This window comes from Aquila chrysaetos, chromosome 1 (genome assembly GCF_900496995.4).
Source record: "Aquila chrysaetos chrysaetos chromosome 1, bAquChr1.4, whole genome shotgun sequence".
Classification (NCBI taxonomy): domain Eukaryota; kingdom Metazoa; phylum Chordata; class Aves; order Accipitriformes; family Accipitridae; genus Aquila; species Aquila chrysaetos.
Window position 1 is genome coordinate 13,515,462 of NC_044004.1, and position 25,545 is coordinate 13,541,006.

A 25,545-nucleotide genomic window follows, 5' to 3' on the forward strand; every position below is an offset into this window, starting at 1 on the left:
AGGCTGTCAAGATATACTCAGATGATTGCAAAAGATGCTAGTGATTCAGCAAATGGTGTTTTTTAATTGGTGTTATTATTGTTCTGGTAGCTTGATGTATTATTGAGACAGTAAATTAAGCAGTCATCTTACAAACAAGATTAGAAACAGGAAGGAGTCAGGGATTTTGGAAGTGTTTGTTCATTCTGCACTGAAGAGAGAGGAAAGTCCAATTATTTGGACTCCTGCTTGGGATGCAGGAGACCCAGGTTAAAGCAGCGACTGTGCCTTTAGCAGGTACCTGAGGAGGAGGGAGCATTTATCTCCAACACTGTCTAAAATTCAGCTTTGTGGTTTCAGCTTTAGCTTGATATATTATATTATTCTACAGCTTGAAATACGTGCTCCATTCTACTTTGGCAGGCATTACTTTTCCTTATTTTGAAAACTACATGTGTTAAAGGTGCTATATAAGTTGTTGTGCTTTTCTGAATTATTTCGTGTTTTCCAAAACTTTGTTCCTGGAACAATGTGCTGATAAAGATGAATGTTTTTATTGTCATTTCCACTGGGAGCTTCCTATTTGTCCAGTTTCTGCACTGAATATGAAGCTAATAACTCTGAATAGAATAATACCATGCAGTGAACAATAACTGCTACAGAAGCACTTGGAACTGCTATCATTCTTTTAAAAATAGAGGTGCTGCAAACAAAGATGCAGAGCTAAGGAAAGAATCAGGAAAAAGGCAAGGAGACAGAATATCTGCCTCCTGTGTTGCTGGGGGTTTTTTTGCTTGCTCCTTTGCATTTTTTACCTTCTCTTCCTCCTCTTCTCCTTTGGAATTCAAGGCAGTATTCTTGGGCTTGAATGTTCATAAACGTGCATTTTTTCCAGTTATAACCTCCTCCTGCTATGATATAGTTAATTGTGATCTTGTTCCAAAGCCATGGTAGAAAAAAAGACACAGGCTAAGTTAACGCAGACTGGGAGTGCCTTTGGATTTGAGATTTTTGCCCTACAAGGATAAGTCACATGTAACGCTGTATCTGCATGTGCATGCTTGTATATCAGAGTATGCCTGATATAATGACTTGTAATTACTAAGGCTGGACTCATTTTTGGCTATCGACCTGCTTCTTCAGGATGGTTGAACACTGGAGTGAGAATGTGAATTCTGTTTCCATAGTGAGCTTCTTGGTAAAAGAGTCAAAAGAACTATCAGAAATCTGTGCCCAGTATTTAACAAAGCCTTTTCTTGCCAACTTCCCATCAAGTGTGTGAAGTACATGGCTGAAGGTTTGTTTGCTAAAGCGATAAAGCTGCAGTACAGTGTGGTGTTATATCAACATGGCGTTATTCAAAAAGATAAAGACATTGTGTTAGCTTTACCACAGGCTTTAACAAATTTTTAATGATATTTCTTTGTTAGGCATATCTAAATATGTTTTAAAGGAAACCCATACCAAAATGTTCTCTTTCCTTCTAGGAAAGGGAACGATTATTGCGGTCTAAAAAACAGAAGAGGAAAAGTCTGAAGCCTCCAAAGGTGAGCAAACCTTTGGTTTTCCATGCATTTATGTTGTTGTGAACAATGCTTGTTTCAAATACTGCCTGAAATTAAAGCTCTGTTTAAATTAATGGTAAAATTTCGTATCATTCTCCTGTTTTCTCTGGTGAGTGCTTAATAACTTTTTCTTAGGATGATTCAGGAGCTGCAAGTTTTGTACTGCACACAAGTGGTGTTGTTTTGGGTTTTGTTTTAAGTAAACAATATAATTACACTTTAAGCCATTGTGGCCTAAATATTCAAGTGTCTTGAGGCCCAAGTGATGTAATGACTTGAAAAAAGTAACATTTCAAAGGACAAATACTCAGTCTTTTTTAAAGAAAATACACCCTTTAAACTACTCGTACCAAGTTACTGCTTAATCGCAACTGAAAACTTTAACTCATACTAGGGATGTTTTTGAAATGATATTTCTGTGTGTGATATATAAATAGTAAGAAGATTCAAACTATTTTTCTCTAGTAACTATTTTGCTCTTGAATGCAAAGTACAAGAGAAAAATTTAGATTGTAGAAACAGAAAAGTTTTGCTTCAGAGTGTACCTTTAGTGTTTATTGTAACACATGCTTAAAGTAATTAATTTTGCTGAATAATGTTTTTTGTGAAGTTGAACATTAGCAGCCTGGAGTGTGTGAGGGGAGGAGAGTGAGGTAAGGGAAAAAATGCAAGTGAAGAGTGGAGAGATGATTATCATCTATATGGTAACTTAAGATACGTTCCGTCATAAATGGGTGCTTGTTGTCAGTGTGCTCTGCTCAGTAAGTTCCTGGTGACCTCCAGGTGGTGCTTTTTTATTGCTCTGCATTCTGTAATGTCTGTATTCTGAAAAATTTATCCTTTGGGGTTCTCTGTTTCAGTGGTAATTCCTTCAAATTATGCTTCTAAGAATGATGTGTCTTTTACATATGAAGAAAGAAAGATTCAGAAGTAACAATATATCTTGCATACATTTTTCTGTTATGTAATGGGAGGCTGATAGATGCCAAACATATTTACAGTAACCCTGAACCATTCTTTCTTGGTGTGATATACCTGGAAGTTTGTGTGTTGAGGGCGAGTTTAAAAACAGGACATAAAATTAGATCTATATATGTAACTAATACTGTAATTTCTATAGTCCTTTCTGATTATTAACCCTTATCTGATTTTAAATTAATTGTGTAAGATCTTTTGCTAAATTGTAAAGTTCCTAAAGAAACAAAACTAGTTAATTTAATTTTTTAGGAGTTGATAACTAGTGATGTTAATTTCTATAGGCTGAAAACTTCCATAATTATTCATTTGTCTTAAAAAATGTTCTGTGTTAATAGAACTAGAGTCTGTACCCTTTTCTTTTACGTATTTTCTCTTGAGCAAACTACTGCTTTTGTGGTACCTTCATTTCCTTATTGACTGAAGCAAGAGTTGAACAACATGAGGGTTAGAGAGAACATGCATTAAAAAATTTGTGGCAGTGGTATTCTTCATGTGGTAAGACTACTATAATTGGGGGAATTCTGCAGAGATTACTGCAAGGATTGTGTGCATATGAGCAGCAGAGTTAGTAGGGGTTTGCTTCTTATTTATATGATAGATACACCAGAAAGAACAAATTAATCGGTAGCAGACATGACTCCCACTGGTTATTCCATTCCCTACCCGTTAGCTCTTTGGTGCCAAATGAAATTGGCCATTGGACATTTTATTTGATGCTATCTCCTCAAAGGAAAAGCAGGACTATTAAACAAAAACAAGTGAAAAAGAGAGAGCAAGTTGTGAGAGAAGAGTGAATGGGATTATATATACTATACTAGTTATACTATATATACTGTACTAGTTATTATATAACTACATCTATATCATTTCTAAATGTGCTAATTCCTTAAGGAAGGAAAGAAGTCATCAATAATATATTTATTAGTGTCCTATTACCTGCCATCGTATAAACCTGGAGGCTATTCACATGCATATGCACTGTTGACTTGGAGTTTAAACACTGTTGATGTTAGCTTCTAAAAAATACAATCCTGGCATATGGGCTGGTTTCCTTCCAGGTCACCTCTGTGATCCTGTGAGGATCAAAATCCTCAAAGGAAGCTGTTTCCCAAAGTTTTCCAGCAGTTTTGTATTTAAACAATCTATGTAGAATAGGCTGCTTACCCATGTTGGGATTGTACCATCTTCATCCTCTCTGTTTTTACAGCCTATCTCAGGAATCCAGATGAAAACAGCAGAATTCATCTAACCATGCATTTGCCATGCTTGGTTAGATGTCATTAATGGAGGTGAGGTATAGACATCTCACTCTGGACAGAATGGTAACATTAAGTGACGATTGTTCTCTGGAAGTAGGTATCTAAATAGGCCATATGAGTTTTGTCCTAAAATTGCCTATTTCTCTGCATGGACTATAAGTCTAAGACGAGTTGCTTTATATATAGATATGTACATTGCAAGTGTATTTCTGTCTATGATCTGTGCAAGATTTTTATATTATACAGATGCTAACCTATATATAATAGTAGATGAAATTACGGGTGTATCTGGCCTAACGAACCAGTCAGAAGGAGAAATTACTGATGCAAATCTTTGGCTTTGCTTTTCTAAGTTTCGTTAAATGTAAAATTACCATTAGCATAGCGAAGCATCAAGTTTGGCAGTTGAAGTTGGATCTATTTCCAGCTGTGTCCCACTTCCCTTGACAAAGTGAAGAAAGAATTAACTGATGAGAATTAGGTTTCATGAATGTGGTCAGATAAGCTCAGACTAGAAGGTATAGAAAGATTCCTTTTTTGTCCTAATAAACAGGAACTTGGTGCACAGGGTGAATACTTACACTCATCTACTGTTGCAGCTTTTCCTAAATGGGCTCCAGATTCCTTGATTTTCAAGGTACTCTGACTGGACAGCATCTGTGTTTGGTTTCTAATATGAATATTTTCCTGACAGTGGTTCCTGTTAGCTGGAACAGAATCCATGGCATGCCTTTGTCTATCTTTAAGACAGCTTGTGTGAATGATCTCTCAGGCTAGTCCAGTAGCCTTTATAGCCCAGTTGGGTCTAACTAACATTAGTTTGGCTCAGAAGCTTTCGGAAATACCAAAGATTTTTTTTTTTTTTTTTTTTTTTTTTGCAATTAGATGTCTGTGTTATTTCTGGAGCTCTGTAGGTGCACTAGGTTACTGTTGCTAGTGTAGCTTTGACTGCGCACTCTTTTAATTACCAAGGGGGATAGGAGTCCATAGAACAGTGCTGGCAACGGGCTCGGGTTCCCCAGGGAAAGGAGCAGCACAGCGGGATGGGGCTTTATAACCTCTGTGGTTGCAAGGTGTTTAGAAGAGTAATATAGTCACTCTGTATAGTCGGGTACTGTAGGATAGTTTTCTCTGAAGTGAAGCAGCCTAAGCTGATAGAGGTTTTTTGGGTTTTGGGTTTTTTTTTACGTTAATGTGTCATTGGACTTGTTAGGAAAAAGATGTGCCAGAGGTGAATCTTCTGCTGCTATTTAAAGCATGCTTTTTTCCAGGTGTTTTTTTTTTGTTTGGTTGGGTTTTGTGTTGTGTTTTTTTCCCCCAGTGTTGGTAGTGAAATAACCAAGAAACTCTGGAAACAGTACTTGGGGGTTTTTAATTATTTTTGACATGCAAAATGGAGTTACAGTGATTCCATGATTGATGGTGTCACGCATTTGAAAATGAGGCATAATTGCCCAGTTTGTTTGGAAACTGCAGGACTCTATGGATTTGTTTCTGTATTTAAACTTCATTAAATAAATGGTATTCGTGATAGTGGAAAGCCTGCAAACTGGTGTGATGGAGTTCATATTTCTTGTTCTATATTTTTCTTTTTTTATCTGCCTCTGTGCTTTGGTGTGCCTGTATTTTTCTGGCTGCCAAGAAATGACATATAAGCATGAAGGTAAGAAGTTACTGATTAGCTCACCTGATTGCTTTACAAGGAAATTAATTTTGGATAATTTTCATCATGTTAGATAATTACTTGAAAATGAGATACTTAAATGTAAAGTGAAACTACTTTAGCAACAGAGAAATCAGATTATTTATATTTAAGTATATCTAATCCAAACCATTTAAAATATGAAGGTATATTGAAATTTGCATATAATGTGTCACTATTGATTTATAACATTCTAAACTTTGATGTTTACTGAGCACAATACTTCAGCAGAAGCAGTAATACTTGAGTTATAAAGACCTAATGCATAATCTTACTTTAAAATTATGTGAAAACATTGATGTAAATCCACATGAAAAATACTTGCTATTAAATGCATGGCAGCAGTCAGTGGTAATTCGAATTTAAATCAGAGATTTTCAGCAATTTATGTGACTGTTTTCTCAGTTATGAAATTATGATTTAGAAGTAACAAATGTACAAATCAACATAAAAGAATCTTTCAATTGTTAATTGAGAATGTTCCCATTTTTAAGGAAAGTCTGAATGAAACTTGAATGAAAATGGTGTATAGGTACAAAAATCCAGTGAGTATTGTACATGTTTGTATATACTTTTCAAAAACCATTATGATTCAGCTTTTGAGCTATATGTGGAATCTCCCTGGGAGTTGGGGTATTTATTTGTGCCTTATTATTTATTACAGAGTTTATCAACAAACTTTGTATGACTCAGACGTCTTTTTTTTCTCTCTACAGCTGTTCCCTTATCAGTTAATTTGTTCTGGTTTTGCTGTGAATCACTTCTTGTAGCTAGTTGCTTCAGATGCTAGATGATCAACAATAAGAACAGCTATTTCATAATTGTGTCATTAAGCAATTCATACATATGCAATTAATGGTTAAATACCTTATCTCTATTTCTATGGAAAGTATCTGCTTCACAAAATGATAAATGTACAGCTTCCCTAGAGAGGAAGGAGTCATTAAAAATAAATAAGTGGTTCACTCATAACTCCAAATATTATAAGCAGTCGGTATAGCATTTAACAGTTTTTGACTTTTAACTCTCCTTGAAGTGTTGGGGTTTTTTAGTGCGATGGGAAATACGAATTTTTTGGCATAATTCCCTCCCATCTAATAATCAAGTGATTTATTTATTAATATATGCAAATTATTTCCCCCTACTTTTACTAGTAGTGAAATGTTTAAATGCAGCTACTGTCTTTTGTCAAAATAATGCCATTGCTTTGAGTATCTTCTCAAACCTATTTACATTTATGTAAAACCAAACCCACTGTTGTTTTACTATTGCTTTTTCACTCCTTGAAACAGTGTGTGCGCATGCAGGGTTAAAGGAAGACACATACTTAAGCTGAGTTATCTACAAAAGCTGCTGTAGTTTGAGGTCTAGCGAAAAGCCCAGTAGGTATGATAAGCCTTATTGTCAGTTTTAACTAAGCTGCTGCTGACCTTCATGGTACTGTATTCTCTGTGCCATATATATGATAATACACTGGAGTTTTGCTCTCCAGCTTTTAGAAGTCCCTTCTGCCAGCCTTTTCAAAATCAAGGCTTGACTCTTACTCACTTTGTCAGCCCTCAAGCCTATACTTTATTGCAGGTTTTGGTTGAGCTTTGCTCAAGTGCATTTGTCATTTTTGAGGCCAAGCACCCTTGAAGCAGGAGGCATGAGCAGGGTCAGCTGTTCTGCAGTCCTCAGAGTTGCCTGTCCTTGTCTGGGTTCCTCCAAAGCATAGGCTAAATGTTCTGAGCCCTGTGCACAGACAAGCTGGTATGGGCAGAAGAGCAGGATAGAAAAGTATTGGCATAAGAGTCTGCATGCAGCTTTGTTTTGGGTTTACTCTCAGCATCTTTGAGTGAAAAGTATCCATGCTGCAAAATGAGGATGCCATTTTCATGAAAGTCCCTTGGGTTTTGTTTACCTGCCATCATCTTCTTTACCTCCATATAATCTACCTTCATCTTTATGAAACTGTATCTGCTCATCGGTTTGGACTCAGAAAGGAGTTCTTCCTGCTGAGTTGACCTGGCAACCGAAATTGTAAATATGTTTGTCTTCCTTACAACTTGAAGGTAACACCATTTCTTTAGCCCTATTTTCAACTCCCAATGTAGTATCACTGTTAGATGATTGCTGGCTGCAACCAGTATTCAGTGTGGGAGAAATGCTGGATGGGCCATCTCCCAAGGACTAATTACACCCAGTTTTTGTGGTAAACCTTTGTACTTATGAGAGAGGAGTCTGAAACGTTTGTAATTTGAGTGTGAGAGAATGCATCAGCTTTCTGGATAAGTCTTTGTATTTCTAGAATAGAACTTAAACCTGAGAAGAGTGAACAAATTGAAGCATGTGAATGCTGGAGGGAAGTATTAAATTATCCCAGGGAAGTGTTTGTCTAAAGCACCTTAGACATAGTTCTGCCTAGTGAAAGGATAACAGTGCTTCCAAAACTGAGTAATATGTCTTTACAGAGTTTTAGTACTACAACTGCACTCCTTTTATTTACTTATGAATACACTAAATAGTAACTCTAGTGGTCTAGTAGCTTGCAAAAGGAAGTTTGTTTCTAAAGATTGTTCAAAAGCTCTTTGCCTTCTGTGCTGCATCATATTTATCTGTATGGAAATGTGTAACCACAGACTATTTGGAAAAGATGTGGCTTTTTTTTTTGTTTGCTTGTTTTGAGTGCATATCATCCTTTTAGAAGGAGTTTTTGGTAGAACCAGTTAGTTTAAAAATGCAGTGTGAATGAATTTTTAAATTATTATTTGAGGTGCTTATCTTAAGTGAAGCAATTAAGTGCTTCAGAAGAGGATCTTAAAGCTGTCTTCAGTAGTTTCAGTGGGATTAGCTGTACTGTGAAACTATGATGGAGTTCAGCTAACGAGCGATGAGACTGTGACCTGGTGGACCATGGTGACCAGGACTGCAGGCTGTAAATGGAGTGCATGGTGTCATGCATGCAGGCACCAAGTCACACCTACGAGCTTGATTTTGTGGTGCCACTTAATTCAAGGTAGAGTATTTTGGCCGTTGATGAGAGCTGTGCTGAGCCAAAAGAACATATTAAGCATTATGGGGCTTTGTAAGAAAGTGAAGACAGTACTTTGTAGACATACTGGAAGAATGTATAAAGTTAGACAAGTCTATAAGACTGTGGTGAAAGGTAAATATTTGGAATTTATCATGAGATAGGGCATTATGGATAAAAGAAAACCTTTCAGTATCTTGAATGAAATTGATAGCTCACAATTCCACTCACTTCGCCAGTTTGGCTTTGCTGACTTGTAAGATTCTGATGTTCTGAGTTAATAACAACCAGTAATTTTTTTCATCCTTTAGGCCTTTTTAATGAACAGGGCTATTATCTTCTCACATACAACCTGTGGTTTATAGTTCTAAAAAAACCCCAGACAACCAAACTCTGACATCAGGATCTGTGATTCAGCATTAAGCAGTGCCAAAAAATATAGAGATAGATAGACAGATTTTCCTTCATCTTCTTAAAGCAACACCTTTCCACTAGCCTCCCTGTCTAGGATGCTTCACAACCTGACTCTATTTTTCCAGCAACACCCTTTTTTTTTCTTTTCTTAATTCTTCTTGCTCCTCTGAATTTGTGTTAGGTTATTAGAATACTTGGATGGTTTAAAATGCTACGCTTTCTCTTCATTAATAACAGTTAACTTTTGTTATTCTTATTTTGGAAGGAAAAATACTTGAAAAACTGTTTTTCCAGTTAAATGTTTACGCAATTTTTTCTTTTTTTAAACAGCATAATTTTCTATAGAAATTTCTACTTTCTGAGCCTATGTTAGGAAACTGGTGGAAAGGGGGCTCTTAAAATGGTGAAGGAATTATTGCAGTTGTGATGTTTTATATAAAACCACATCTTTCACAATGAATATTGTACTATTCACTTCCATTGGCTATTCATTTTCTCTAGTTTTCTTTAAGCATGCATATAATTGATTACATTGTGTAAAATTTTTAAAATCTGCATTGAAATGCTGGTTTTCCCTAAGCATAGTTTTTTGGTTAGTCATAATATTGGAGCAAACTTTTGAAAATGATGGTGTTGGAAAAAACAAATGGAAAGAGGCAGTTTATACTTTTAAGTAGGATTTTGCAAAATAGATATTATAAATATATTAATATATATTTTTTAAAATTAGTATGAATGACAAAATTTGTTCCACATTGTTCTTTGGAATATTTTTTCCCTTTTGGTTCCACATCTTATATGCTACATTGTTCTTTGGAATATTTTTTCCCTTTTGGTTCCACATCTTATATGTTACATCGAATTGGGTTACTTTCTTCTTAATAGATATTGCATTCCTTTACCGAATCTTGTAAGATCTGTATGACTTTGGTAATTAGCTTTTAAACTTTTGCTAAAGCATTATTCTATTGGCCATTACCCAGTGCTATGTGCAGTTCAGTTCTTGGAGGTTCTTATACAAATTGTGTTGAAAAGGTAGCTAATTTAATCAGAGAACAAGGGCTTACAAAGGAACCTTTTTTCTTCCTAAATACTAAAATAATGGTCAAAGAAGACCTTGGCTGCTGCTTACTGGGTCATTGGGGTTTTCCAACTGTTTTGCTAGTAACTAAGAAAAACTAACTTTTCAGAGGCATGTTGTGGAGACATTTTTTGGATTTGATGAAGAATCTGTTGATTCAGAAACGTCATCTGTAACTTCATATAACACAGATAAAACAGACAGGACACCAGCAACACCAGAGGAAGATTTGGAAGATGTAAGTAGTTGATGATTTGTTCTTAAGTTATATAAAAATTGACATGGAGTCTAAATGCAAACATTTTTTTCAGCTATTCTTCCACAGGAACTGTCAAAGATTTGGCAGAGAATTCCTTTGTTTTGTTTCAAGTCCAGTAACACATCCACAGTCACTGCAATAGAATTAATAAGATAATATTCTGCCCAACAGATTTCACACATATCGGGCTGAGAAATAAAATTGTTTTTCTCAAACCCTTTCTTATTAGTGAAAAGAAAATGAATAGGCACGTTGCTTTACCAAAAGTCAGTAGTTACTAGACAATAGTTTGCCTTTCAACCTTATAATTTATTTGTCTGTTTTGATACAACCAGGATTTTCCTTCTGTACTTACAATACTGAGAGAGGCTTTTGCAATTCATTAAGGCTTAAATGATCATAGGTAGTAAATACCCACTGACACGTTTTGTCTCAGCTCTGTGATATACAGTGCAGCTGGCCTACTTTGAACGATTGCAGGGCTGAGGACAAAGCATGAATTAGATGCTCTTTTTCATCTTTCTTTCCTGTTCACTAACTTGTGCCTAATACTTCTCAGTCACAAGAAGCTTCCTATTTTTCTAGGTTTAATATTGAATAATATTGTAATCTCTTTTCCTTGGAGCCTGAGTTCCTGGAGCAAAAATTAATTGAAGGGAAGGACATTTCTTGCCCTCAGCATTATAGGAAAGACCTTGAAAGTGTTGATGTCAGTTGCTCAAAATTCAAAGAAAATTAAGACATTAAAAATAATTCATGTTAAAAAAAATAATTAAAAAAAACACCTATGGCTTTTGAAATATAACTTCTGTGTTAGTGTACGTGTGCTGGTAAAATGCTTTACCCTCGCATAGTAGAAACAAAGAGTAAGGGAGTGATGGACTGCATGACAAATAGAACAAAGCCCTTCTGAAGCCCCTGTGGCAGTGGAGTTGCTGAAGAAAGACAGTGGTGCATAGAACTGCTCCCTCTCATCTTTCCCCAGTCAGTTTCTTCCCATTTCTATACATTACTGCCTTATATAGTAACTTACATTGTCCTGAAATTGTGCGGTTGAAACAGTTACTGATCTCTGCATTTCTGCATCATCCTCAAATCATCCTTCCTTCCACTTCCACTTGTTTTGTTTTTTTAAACCTTTCTTAAACTTTGAGACTCAGTATGAGTTGTGTTACTTGTTGCGTTTGTGAGTCTGTCTGTTCATATAAACAAACCCATTATCATACATATTTATCTTTACATGCACAAACCCACTTTTTTTTCCCTCTTCATTAAGAGCACACCTAAAGAAGAAGCTGAACTAAGGTTCTGCCAGCTAACAAGAGAGTATCAAGCTTTGCAAAGGGCATATGCATTGCTTCAAGAACAAGTTGGTGGAACCCTGGATGCAGAGAGAGAAGCAAGGGTAATTTTTTAACTGAAATTTCTTTTAACTCTGAAATCATTGAAAAGGCTGAAAAAACTTGGAATAGCAGGTCAGTGAAATGCAAAGCACAATGTTTTTGAGGATTAGAGGACATTATCAGTAAGGTGAAAATTTAGATTCATCTGGTGCGATCAGAACAAAGATACCATTGTACTTTATTCTAGCATGCATAATATATTAAAGATTTCAGTAGTAAGGCAGTGTTACTGAGAATGATATCGCAATTGAACCTGCAATTTGGATAGCAACATGATGGATTTAAAATGAATCGGAGAATAGGTTGTTGTAAGTACTTAGGTACTTTTATCATAGAAGTATATTAAAACCCTGACCCAAATCTGACAAAGGAAGTTTTTCTTCAAGTGTTTTGTCGAATATATGAATTCATAGTTTGTTTTAAAAAAATCTCAGTTTGAGAGTATTCTTCCACTAAAAAGTACATAGCTCACTGTTGTTCCTATTAGGTCAACATGGGTGATTGTTTACGCTCTCTGAAATAAATGGGGTTTTTATCCTTACAGTACTCTCTGTACTATAGGTATTTGAGGTGTGAAGGACTATGTATTCTGTTTTCATTTACCCTTCTGCCACCACTATGTTTAACCATTTAGTGCTGACCATAAGGTCAGCAGAAGTCATGCTAACATCTTCCATTCTGTTTTTTCCAAACCGGGGAGGAGACAAATCACTTCATAATGAATTGGTGAGCTCTAACTCAGTCCCCAGATCTATTCACTGAACAGCAGTGGCATCAAAAAAAGAGCTGAGTTAACTAGAGGGAATATTTCTTCTACTTTATCCCAACTCCTTGCAGACAGGGACATGTCTAGAAATGTAGCATATATACAAGTCACCCTCTACTTGAATGACTATTGTGATTGATGACCAAAGAACATTTAACATCCAAATGGGCAAGCAATAGCCATAGGGCTGGAAACTTCATCATCTTCACCTCATGCCCTTCATTCTGCATCAAATATAGCTTGAACCTGTAGATTACAGACTATGGAGAGAGTTGACTGATGTCGTTGCGAGGCCACTCTCAATTATCTTTGAAGCATCATGGCAATTGCAGGAGGTTCCTTCAGCACTGTAAGAAAGCAAATGTCACTCTTGTCTTCCAGAAAGGCAAGAAGGAGGATCTGAGGAACTGAAGGCTGGTTGTTCTCACCTCAGTCCCTGGGAAAGGGGTGGAGCAAATAATCATGGAAACCATTTCCAACTGTCTGAAAGATAAGGTGACTGGGAGTGATCAGCATGGATTTGTGAAAGGGAAATCATGCTTAACCAGCTTGATAGCCTTCTATGTTGAGATGACTAGCTTGGCAGATGAGTCGAGGGCAGTAGATGTTGTTGTATCTTGAATTTAGTAAGTCTTTTGACACTCTTCCCCATAAGATTCTCATAGGCAAACTGATGAAGTGCAGACTAGACAAGTGGACAGTAAGGTGGACTGAAAATTAGCTGAAATAGCTTAAAGGGTTGTGATCAGTGGCAGAAAGTTCAGCTGGAGGTGTGTCACCAGTGATGTACTGCAGGGGTTGATACTAGGTCCAGTGCTATTTAATCTTTTCCTTAATGACCTGGATGATTGAAAAGGGTGTACCTGCAGCAAGTTTGCAGATGATACAAAATTGAGAGGAGTGGTTGATACGTGAGGTGGTTGTGCTGCCATTCAGAGGGACCATTTGACTGCCTGAAGAAATGCATAAAGAAGAATCTCATTAAATTCAACAAAGGAAAGAAAAAGTCCTGCATGTGGGGAATAATAACTCTAGGCACCAGCATAGACTTGGGGCTGATTTGCTGGCAAGCAGTTTTGCACAAAAGGATGTGGGGGGTTCCTGGTGGACACCATGTTGAACATGAGCCAACAATGTGCCCTTGCAGCAAAGAAGGCCAACAGCCTCCTGGGCTGCATTAGGAAGAAAGTCCCCAGCAGACCCATGGAGGTGATCCTTCCTCTACTCAGCATTGATGAGGCCACATCTGGAGTGCTGGGTCCACCTCTGGTCTTCCCCAGTACAAGAAAAACATGGACATATGGGAGAGAGTTCAGCGAAGGGCCGTGAAGATGATTAAGGGCTTGAAGAACTTAATACACAAGGAGAGGCTGAGAGAGCTGGGACTGTTCAGCCTGGATAAGAGAAAGCTCAGGGGTATCTTATCAATTTGTGTAAATACCTGAGGGAGGAAGTAAAGAAGATGGAACCAGACTTTTCTCAGCGGGATCCAGTGAAAGGACAAGATACAACAGGCACAAATTCAAATACAAGAAATACCATTTAAACATAAGAAAAACCCTTCTTCCTCTGAGGGCAGGGAAACATGGGAACAGGTTTCCCAGAGAAGCTGTGGAGTCTTCATCCCTGGAGATATTCAGAACCCCACTGGACAAGGTCTTGAACAACCCGCTCTAGGTGCCCCCCCCCCTGCTTTGAGCACAGAAGTTGGACAGGGGATCCCTTCCAACCTCAATGAGACTGTGATTCTAAAAAGTATTTAAGCATTAAAAAAACCCCTAACCTACTTCCCCCCCTCCCCCAAAAAACCCCTGAACCCCCCCAAATGGAGAAACATATTAAATACTGTGAATTATTACATATTACTGCCTTACTACATGTGGCCTTCATTGTATATGCCACTGCAACATGTTGCTAGTAAAGGAGAAAGACAAAGATTTTACTGTGGTTTGAAAATTACTGGTGGGGATGGACTCAATTTATCCCAATGGTGGGAGCTGCCACTAGCTTAATGGTTCCACTGTTTAGGAGACAATAAAATACTCACAAAATTCTATATTGCTTGATTGCTGATGGTTATTAGGCATACATGTGCATGATTTCACCCACATCATTTTCCCTGGCAAGCATTTTAAAATCCACTTACTGCATATTCTCAGGTACAGAAACAGTATGCTTGTGGGAGCAGAATTTCTGTGTGTTAATAAGCAAAGCTTTCGAGATAAAAGTTACAGAAGAATGTAGACTGCTTGACATTATCTGGAGTTATTTACTGCTAAAAATGTTAGTCTATTATCCCCAGCACCAGTATTTAGAAGATTCAGGGTTTACTTTAAAATGTGTCATGTTTTGTTTTGGGTGTTTTTTTCAAGGTTCTTTGAAGTGGCTCTCAACCAACCTTAACTTTTTTTTCCCTGTGAAATACAGTTCTTTTATAATGGTAGAATTATTGCTTTATGGCTTTATTTGTTAGAGTTCTCAGCATCTTACAAAAGCCTAGTCACATTTGACGCTCTCTTTTTAAGTAGGACATTTAGCCAAGGAAAGCAATAAGGACTTTGGAGATCACTTCTTAAGCTAGAATTGGGGCAGGGGGCATTAGTTACATCTTCTATTAAAGTAAGATTTCAGAGGCTTTCATGTATTTGACAGTTATGAGAGACCATTATACATTTCCTCTTCCTTCATTGGAAGGGAGACTGGTATGAATGTTTTTGCAATAGCTTTTTAAAATTTTTTTTTGCAGGCATTTGCAAACTGTCTCTTTAGTATTCTTTGGAATTGTTGCTCTTTCTTTTTAATGGCATTTTGGTCTCTTTTGTCACATCCATGCAAATCCATCTTTTGAGTGAGTCAGGAGGTAGTTTTTTGCATGGTTAGTTTTGTAGGGCCCAATGTTCTGGTAGGATGAACATTTCCTATTATGTTTAGATGAGGCTTAAGGTAAACAACAAGGACCCAAAGATGCAAAGATGCAGAAGGAAATCCCTGTGGGAATTTTTGAACTGCTTGGGTGAGAGTACCTTAAGTGGAGCGGGGAGAGTACTTGCAGTAGCTTGAGGACCCTCAGTGACTGAAAGGTCTCCAGAGATATCCTTTGGTTTATATCCTTCTTGTTTAGTACCTGGTATGATCCAATCCCTTTCAGGGCATCACTGGACTCAGGGGGTGATACCTACTGTAGTGTAATAGTATAATAATCATGTAGAATGAGGAAAACTGACTGGCATGTGCTGTTTATGGGATAAATAAATTATTTCTGGTCAATATATTTTATTTACCTCTAGGCTTTTTTCAGTGCTTATTGCAATTCTGTTTCTCTCTTGGCCTTTTTCCCCCAATTGCCTTGAATTACTAAAGATTATGAATAGCTGCTTAGAGCTCTTTTAGTTCCCAACTTTTTTTTTTTTTCTGCCTGGGAAGAGCTTTGTCACTGAATACATGACAAAGGCTAGGAAGGAAAAATGATGTTAAACTGATGGCTTTAAATATTTTGTAACATAAACACAAAAGCAGTTATTTTAATGAAAAACATTAAAAGCTGACTGGACAGCCCATAAGTGGGTAGAAGGTATTTTTACTTTGATTCTGTGTGTAATTCAATCTAACTGTCTACCTGGATGTGCACGCATACACACACACTTTTTAATACTTTTTTTCCCCCCAGACTCGTGAACAACTGCAAGCTGATCTTCTCAGGTGTCAGGCAAAAATTGAGGATCTGGAGAAAGCTCTAATCGAGAAAGGACAGGTAAAAGGCTCTCTTAATGTCCTCTACCACATCATTTTCTCCCTTGCATGCAGTGGTGCCCTTGCCATCTTCATTGCTTGCTGGTGTGTTAGTGTGACTGGTGCAGCTTAATTGCTACTCCAGCAATAGCTTACTTAAATAAAGGAAAGTATTATATAGGCTAAGAAAACGCCATTAAAGTTTCATTTTCTAACACATAATACACTGAAGCATAATATTGATATAACTGCTTGTTACATGCATTGTAAATTCTGGTCCCATTGTCATTTGGTGCAGGCTTTTCTCCTGTTTTCCATTTTGTTATATTTGCTATAAGTTCCAATAAAATAAATATTCTATATTTGTACTGGAGAATATTTTTGGTGTGTAGCATAGAAAAATTCAAAAACCAAATCACTTCCACACATGCTTCAGCTAGAGAAATGAGCCACTTAGTGTGTCTGGTTACTGGAAGGTGCTTGCGGTGTTACTGTCCTGGGCTTAAATTCTTGGGGGACCCAACTGCTTTCAGATTCCCATACCATCACACAGAGTAAAATTAGGCCTAATGCTTCAGTATATCTTGTAAATACTTGAAGATGTGGCTACTGATGCATATTTAATAATGTCTAGGATCTTCAGGAAGGCTGATTAAGAGTTATGAGAGTGCATTTAAAAGATGGTCAGTTGCATAACTTCTAGAATGGACTGAGAAAATTGGGACAATGTTATTTTATGCTTTATTGTTTGAAATAGCAATTTTAAGATTGCACATAGCATATGGTAATAAAATAAGATATAGCTAACCATAGATATACATTTCAAAGACTAATGATCCTGTAGCATTGAATAAAAACAACCTACGAATAATGCCAAGTTAATGACATTAGTATTTTTATGGTTTATTCTTTGTAAGAAAAAACTGTCTGTTAGATTCTGTATAAATACAAAGGTTTTGGGACCATATTCAAATTAAGGATAAAAATTGTTTATGCTAGCTTCCACAGAAACTGGAATTTGCTTAGTAAATTCCATGTAAATAAAATATCACTAAAAATAGAGAATATGTTATCAATCTAAAAATGATGGCTCACTGAGCATTTGGAAGAATAAATGGAACTGAAGACCTCTCAAGGATCTACTGCTGACATTTTAGTGTGTTGATGATAAAGGTGTTGTGGGCAAATTGCTGTGTAATTGAAAACATTAACAAACAAAATAGTTGACTATTACATTGTAAAATTTAAGTACTGTGTATGTAAATAAGATAAGTGAAGATGGATCCACATGTAAGAAATTAACTTCTGTGACTTTTGCTTCCAGAATGGTATGTCAAAAAGGTATGCCTGGAAAATAGAATTTAATTAGTTACGACTTTATGAGATTCATAACCACATTTTCAACCTTGTATCTCTTAGTAATCCTGAGAAGGCCAACAGGGATGTGACAAGGAGCAATATGATATTGTCTCTAGTCGGGTAGTTTGTACACTGAGCATTAACTTTCCACAGAAGCTGTCACAGTGTCTTCCTGGGAGCTCTAGCACCTGCTTGGTTCTCCTGACCTGTTAGTATTTACATTCAACAAAATAAACGGTTGTGATGATAAACTGACCTCTTTGTGCACTATGTGATTTTTTTTAATTATTATTACTTTGTCATTTAGATGGTCATGGTAGTGATGACGATTTAATAATACTTGTGAAATGTTCATTCGGGAAACCAGTCCTAAAGTGGTTTTGAAAAGGAAACAATGAATCAAAAGATCCTAGTATATTATCCCAGGAATTTTTAGCCTTACTTTACAGCTTTAGGCAACAGAAGCAGCAAAGACCTTCACAATTTTCCTGAAGTCAAATTCAGAGCAGGAGATTAGAATCTTATTATTAAAAAATGATTTGAAGCTTGGCTTATAACAACTTATGTGTAATTTCAAAGTAAGTGTCAATGGCTCTTGATAATCTCTCATCGGCTCCATCTGTCAGAATTCCCCTAGATGTAAAAATAAGACTAATAATCCATTTCTGCGAGGTAGATTGAGGTGCATGCATAAGAAACTTTATTCTAAGGGAAGAAATTCTTATAGAATATTAATAGTTGTAAATAATAAATCTCAAAATATTGGAGTATGTAATGTGCCAGATGGACTTTTTTTGAATGCTCAGCTGTTTTGGTGACCTGGTGTGTACATAAATACAATTCCACTGGAGTTAAGGTCTTCTCGGAAAGTCAAGTTGAGCTTCATCAAGAAAGACACAAAAGTTAATTATCAATAGGGCAAATTAATCTACTTTTACAACTTGTGTGAACTGGAGTAGTTGAACCTGCAGGTCTGATGTAACTGTTGTGCCTTTTACCATATGCATGCATTGGGTTATCCACCCTAAGTCTGTGTCTGCAACTCTTTGTTCATTCCTTGACCTTAGTAAAATGCTAGTTAAATGTTAAACTAGACATTGGATTTTATTTTAAGCATTTCTTTCATTTGTTTCAAAAATTCTTGATAAATCTCATGCCTTTACAGTATTCATTTTAGTATATTATTCTTAGTATGATACTTGTCATAACCCTGAAGAGCTTGTTTATTGCATGAAAGTTAAAATGCACTTGTGCATTCTTGTATATGAGTGGAAAAAGGAGAAAGAACAGTAGAATATGAAACTGTAGTGGACAGTAGGTAGAAGAACTAACTTTAAACTTTTTTAAAAAATTCTAATTGGAGTAAATACTATATCAGAATGTTTTAGATTTTTTTGGTTAACATTTCAAGGCTGGTTAATGGGCTGGGATATCCAGATTTCATTAATTTCTCATACAGCATCAATGTGCAAATACCTTGCTGACAAAGAATGTGTCAGCCTTAATACCTTACTGAAGACATTTAGATTTTAAATAAATTGTGCTTTTTACATAGAAAGTAATTTGATCTAGAGTTAGCATGGCATATTAAGTGTTGGATATTGTTTTATTAAACTTATTAGAGCAATGTGAGCTACATTATGTAAATACTTTTCTCTACAGGGAGAACAGAGCATATTTGGCTGTTATAATCCATTAAATCTGAATGTCCACCTATGTCTGGCAGCAAGTTTTTGTAGCTTGAATCTTTAATGGGATATTTGATGAGGCCTTTTGAAGCCATGGAAAAATCTGAAAGGAAAGATCAGCTTTGGAACAAGTGATCAAATGGAAATACAGTTTTCAAATGGAGTATAGAATATCTTATATCACTTCCCTTCCTCCATAGCCTTGAATTCCTTATCACAAACACTGTTTATTAGCCTGATTCTCACACTTTTAGCAGAGGGCAATTAACTGCACACTGCTGAAGCTTATTTTCAGTCATTGGGGGTAATTAAATGTTTTTCTTCCCTTTCTCCATTGGGATTTCCATTTCACCACTCAAAATGGGATGATTTTGCAAGAAAGTTCCCAACAATTTGCAACGCAAATAAATAGTTTTGAGTTAAGCTGAGTAAATAAATGTTTTTTAAAATTACATGAAATATCATATAACTGTGTTCATCCACAATTGCTATATGTAAAGATTGTAAAGTATATGCTTCACTGGAACATATTAGGAAACAAGAGACTCAGCTTCAGGAAAAGAAAGGAACTTTTATTTTTTCTGTATTTTAAAATGTTATTTATCCTTGAAATATTTATGATAGCTTTATTTTTTGATCTGTGACCATTTTTATACTTGAATGTACAATGATGCCTGAAATCTTCTACTTATTGTGGTCATTCATTTGTCTTGTTAAATAAAATATATATAATTTTAATCTTTTTAATCCTCTTCTTCCTCGTAGGATTCAAAATGGGTAGAAGAAAAGCAGCTGTTAATCAGAACAAATCAGGAGTTGCTAGAGAAGGTATGTGTTGAGAATCTTGGAATATTTTCACAATTGCTGCCCTTTATCATAAAAGAAATGTTAAAAGGAAATGAATGTACTGAGTACTGGAACATCAACATGAAAATTGCTTACTTTATTTTTCTCCAGAGACAGAAATTCAGATAAAAATCTCTGATTAAAGTACCAATATACTTTTGTACTCTTTGGGAATGGAAGCTGCTTTCTATTGTGGAATTACACATTGTATAGCCAACAGTAGAACCCAAGCTGGCTGATACTGCTAGTGTCCAACAAAATACGATCTAAAATATTAGGCATAATGTTGAATCTTGTATTTTGCCATACAGTTACACAACAATTATTATTGTCCTGATCACTAATAAAATTGCCTGCTCCCTTTAGCCTTCCATTTTTTACAATCTGAGATACACAGAGCTGAGCATCCTCATTGTTCTTCATTGATATTGGTGGGAAAGTTAGCTAGTACTCAGGAAGTCAAAGAATTATTTTTGTTAATTAGTAGCTCAATATTAATATAATAGGAATAAGATAACCAAAGAAAAATTCATGACTAAAAGTACCTACAGCCAGACTTAATTTATTCAGACACTTACATGGGTATTATAAGCATTTAGTACATTATGGCAGATGTTACACTTCTCTCTAGTTTCATACAAATAAAAGGATCACCCAGTTAAGCTAGACAGTAGACCAAAACTATTAGTTGGCATAATGAATAGTCAATTTTGAATTTCTATTTTGTCATTGTTAGTGCCCCAAAGCACAAATCTGGGAAATTAAAAAGTAGGCATTAAAACCCCTCCATTATTGTCTTTCATATACCGTAAAAAGTAGATGTCTAGTTATGCAAAGACAATGAGAACAGTCTACCCAAATGTTAACGTAATCCAGTTTCATTTACTTGATTTTAAAAGAAAGCTTGTATTGCTTAACTTATTTAGATATAATGCTCGTATCACTTTTCATACTACTTCCAGATTACTGCTCTAAGAGAACATCAACCATTTTCTGCTGGCAGTTCTCACAAATACTTTCTGATGTTATGTTCCTTCTTTACGTCCAAGACACAGCCCAACATCTAATGAGAAACTGAATTAACAGTTTTGTCTAAACCCCTGGCCCATAACTCTGTACAGTATCTTTTCCATTGCTTACAGGGTGTTACGATGTTGTGTTTGTCTCACAGATTTACAGAATGGAACAAGAAGAGCATCAGCTGAAGAATGAGATGCAAGATGCAAAAGACCAGAATGAGCTGTTAGAATTCAGAGTGCTAGAGCTTGAAGTAAGAGATTCTCTCTGTTGCAAACTCTCAAATGGAGCAGAAATTATGTTTGAACCCAAGCTGAAATTCCTGTAAAGATTACTGATGTCTGGTGCATGTTTAAGGGAAATCACTTAGGTATCTATTTTTTAAATGTTGTATCTTGGGATAATGAAATTGATGCCACTGCCTTAATATGTTTTGGAGAGAGTGCTCACTAATGTTTATAAAGATGTAATATAGCTAATATATATTGCATATAGTTTGTTTTTCATCTAATAAAATATTTTGTTTTGCAATATTTTGCCTTTTTTATTTGTTTCATTTCCATAACTGCTCCTTTCCTGCATGTAAAATCACTTGGTATGTATACTACAACCTTGGTTGGCATTGTTTAAATTAACACACCTTCTCACATCTTGCATGCAGTGATCTGACTAAAGATCTGACACATCCATCACATCAATTGCTTTTAATTACATTGATTTAAGATTGACAACATTAATATGAAGTAAAATTATCTTAAAAGAACACATTTTGGTAGGAGCTTTCAAAGAATTTCTCTTACCTGAAATCCATTTTTTGGTGGTATAAAGTGGTCATGGACTGGAAATAATTGGCCTCAGTCAATGAAAAAAGGAAAAAAACCCTCTGAGAATGTCAAAGTTAAAGTGGTGAAGCACAAGTACAACTTCTATGTGTGAAAGTAGTATGTTGCCCATAGCAAATAAATTCTATACTTTGCATAAATGAAATAACAGCAAAATTATTTGTGAATAACAATTAAAACATATAGCCTGTGATTGCAGTAGAAAGCAATGGTCCTCATCACCTCATAAATGGGGCCCATGTCGAATTTAGTAACACTAAACTAGTTGTGTGTGATGCACAGTTGTCACACGGTTGTACTGCCTGATAACACATTGTTCAGTTTCAAAGATCATCAGCATTCTTAACACCATTTAGAATAAACTCTCGAAGAAACCTGTCATTGTCACTCCTCCATAATTTTCATCACCCAGCACGTTTCACCAAAAATCTTGGCATGTGTAACTTCTCTGATAAAGATGAAAATGTCATGTCTTCCTGTTATGTGGACATTCTGCTTTTTGTCTTTGATATTTCTTAATCTTTTTTTAATCCTTTATCAACCATATATTTTTATGTCATAGCCCATTATATTCAAAATTATGAATTTAGGTTATTAGAATTTCAGTAGATGTTCAGGAAAATAAACGTGCTTTCTAATACAGATCTTTATATTTTATTAAGCAACTGTAAAGTAAAATACTGAACAATTTAGCATTTGAATTGGCAGTTACACTAGAAACTGCTTCCCAAAGTGCTTCCCATCCTTCATGAATGTATTTTTCACATGGAAGAATCACATGGAAAATAGCTCAGTGTGATGTGTCAAGTTTTGTCATGTGCCAAATCTTTAAGGACTTGTTTCACGGAATAACAATGGAAGTATTTTTGTGTGATTGCAAGAAAAGATTTTTTCCCTTAGTAGGCAAGCATGTAGACACATATGTGACAATGTGAATGCTTTAGTAAAATCATGATTGCTTCTAGTAATCAGGACAGTATTTTTTGAGAGCAATTAAATTATTTTGATGAAAATTAGGCTAGCATAGAAAACACAACCATTTGTTTATCATTAATGCAAGCAAATTCAGGTGAGTTTAATGCACTAGCAACTGATTAATTTTTTAAAAAATCTAAAAAGGTAACTGAATTTGGACAAGAATTAAGCTTCTGGTTTTGGGTTACAACAGCTAGGTCATTTAAGCCCATTTCAAAATTAGACTGTTAATGCAAAAATTATTTAAAATAGTGCCTATGAGGGGGAAAAATGTACAGCATACAGAGATTTTTTCCCTCTACATTGTAGTTTCAAATTAGGTTTAAACTAGTTAGTTGATGAACAAGAGTTGCCATGCTTTGTAACTTGCTTGAGTGAATGGATGCAGCCCACTTGCCGTATCAATTAAAGCACCTCATTTTGTGATTTAGAAAATGGAGCAATACATGGATGGTCATAGGAACTAAAATATTTGCAGTAGCTCTCTTTCATTGTACTGTATGAAACTGAAGCTCTTGTTGCCAGTGCCTCCTCTTGTAATATGGAGAGGAAATCTGATTTTCCTCATTCATGTTCCCATAGCCATAGAGAATTCAGAGTAGGACCCAGAGCCTTAGCTGCCCAGAGCCTTCAGTCCAGTCATTTTCACAAGCATGTTACAATTTAATTTAAGTAAAATTGCTTATTTACTGTTTTACTGTATTTCTGCCTCCTGAAGAAATAATAGGTTGGTATTTTGAAGAAACGCGTGAAAGTCAAGTAGGTGGGCTGGATGAGTTTTAGGAATACTATAGTTTTAGATAAATGAGAATTTATAATTTTTACTTCTGGCACAAAGAACATTGTAAGTATAGAGTAGTGCTGCCTTTCAACATATTCTGACATCCTGGGTTGTGCAGTGAATTGGACGGAGGATTTTACATGCTCTAATAGAAAGGTTAACCGTAGAATAAACAGGGAGCAGATACACATCTTTAATTCTATTGAGAAAATTTTCATTGATAATACTATTTCATGATGGAGTTCAATTTTTTTCTGCAGTTTCTTCTTCCTAAATTGTTCTTCGTTCCATGAAAGAAAGCAATAGTTAAATAAGGTTATAACCAACATAACAAACTGCAGAGTTTTTTAGGGCTCCAGTCAGATTTTGGCCAGCGTGCAAGCATTCCTGCATCTGAAGAGTGTTGGTTAACTTTGCAGAAACTGTGTGTGCATGGAATCAGTTGGAAGCTAATACCATTTTCGTGCTTATCTAAAGCCCAAATCCTCCAAATATGGTGAAAATAAGAGGAAATACCATATATTTGGAATGTGAATAGGAATCTGCCTTTTTAATGTGCAAGTATGTTTTGTAAAGGTGGTAAATAATTGTTTACATATAATCACACGTGTTGTTTTTAAACAAAATCTTTCCTCAGGAGAGAGAACGAAGGTCACCGGCATTTAACCTTCATATAACCACCTTCCCTGAAAACAATGGAAGTGCACTTCAACTGTTCTGTCAACAGGAAGGAATAAAGGTATATGTAGAGCATTAGTAACAGTCGGATGGCAAGGAACGTTTTCAGAATGACCAAACAAATGGTTTGCCATCTTGCTGTAGGGAAGAAAATCTGAAAAAAATAAATATAGTCATAAAAGATACTTTTAACTGGGGAAAGAGTTTCATAAGAATATGATCTGGTAGTCTGTGAGGAGTTTATCAATGAAAATGAAGGCTGGTCAATCAAGATAATTTACATTTAGTCTAGCGTACTGCTGTAAAAACATGGCAGAGAAGAATGTAGATGTTGATGTGATTCATTGTCAGGCTTGCTACAGTACTTTGTTCTTGATATTAAATGTTTTCATCTAAGGTCAGAAATATGACATTCACCTATTATTTTACATCCAATTTAGTGAAGCACCTATGCATTTTCTTTGTTGAGTTAGTATGCTTAAGTTTTTTTGCCTAGGCCAGGGCCTTGAAGCATGAGGTGCCTGATCCAAAACTTATTCAAATAGGTGAGACTCTTTCTATCGTTTTAGATCAAGCACAAGATAAACATCAGGATCTCACGTGATTAGCTTCTGCTATGGGGAAGCAAGAATTACTCTTTTCACTTCTGTTTTTCACTTCTCCCTTGAATAGGCTAGCTGTACAAATTGATTTGCATGCTGGTTCACTTAAGACTGAATTCAGACTCATGTTGTGAGTAATGTTGCACAACAGGCCAGACTAACATTTCCATGAGTAACTAAAGTGGAATATCTCTGTGTGTTATTCTCCATGGCACTCGCTAGTAATTTATGCTTGTATTTGTAATTGTGATTACAAGTCCTCTTACAGAAGGCTTGTTTCTATTCAGTGCCTTAATAAGCACAGTACTATCTGTAGTGGAAATAAACTGAAATTGTAGGCTGCGTATTGTTAGGGAACTGAGTAGTCTAACAGAAAAAAAAGGTAAAATCTGATTCTTACCTACAGGTTTGGTTTGGTAGTCATTTCCCAAACCACACCAATAGTCTTCAGTTAGCATATTACCTTTCAAATAGAGCCTCCATGGGATGCTTTTTAGCTTATCTGTTATTCCGATTTGCTTGTTGGCTGCAGCAGGTACAGCTTATCATGATCTAGAATTGATATTTTTTCTATTGTCTTCTGTTGCATTCCTAAACAGAGGTGTTTTT

At 35.9% G+C, this 25,545-nt stretch overlaps 1 protein-coding gene across 8 annotated transcripts in view; it reads left to right on the plus strand.

Moving 5' to 3' along the window:
• The window catches only part of JAKMIP1 (janus kinase and microtubule interacting protein 1), a 172,611-nt gene that overhangs the window by 108,986 nt on the left and 38,080 nt on the right, over positions 1 to 25,545 (plus strand). For all 8 annotated transcript variants that reach the window (XM_030024242.2, XM_030024288.2, XM_030024298.2 and 5 more), the window contains 7 exons: positions 1,467 to 1,526; positions 10,101 to 10,229; positions 11,527 to 11,655; positions 16,087 to 16,170; positions 19,961 to 20,023; positions 21,213 to 21,311; positions 24,294 to 24,395. In XM_030024242.2, the coding sequence (XP_029880102.1) occupies positions 1,467 to 1,526; positions 10,101 to 10,229; positions 11,527 to 11,655; positions 16,087 to 16,170; positions 19,961 to 20,023; positions 21,213 to 21,311; positions 24,294 to 24,395 (666 nt within the window). The remainder of the gene's footprint in view (positions 1 to 1,466; positions 1,527 to 10,100; positions 10,230 to 11,526; positions 11,656 to 16,086; positions 16,171 to 19,960; positions 20,024 to 21,212; positions 21,312 to 24,293; positions 24,396 to 25,545) is intronic.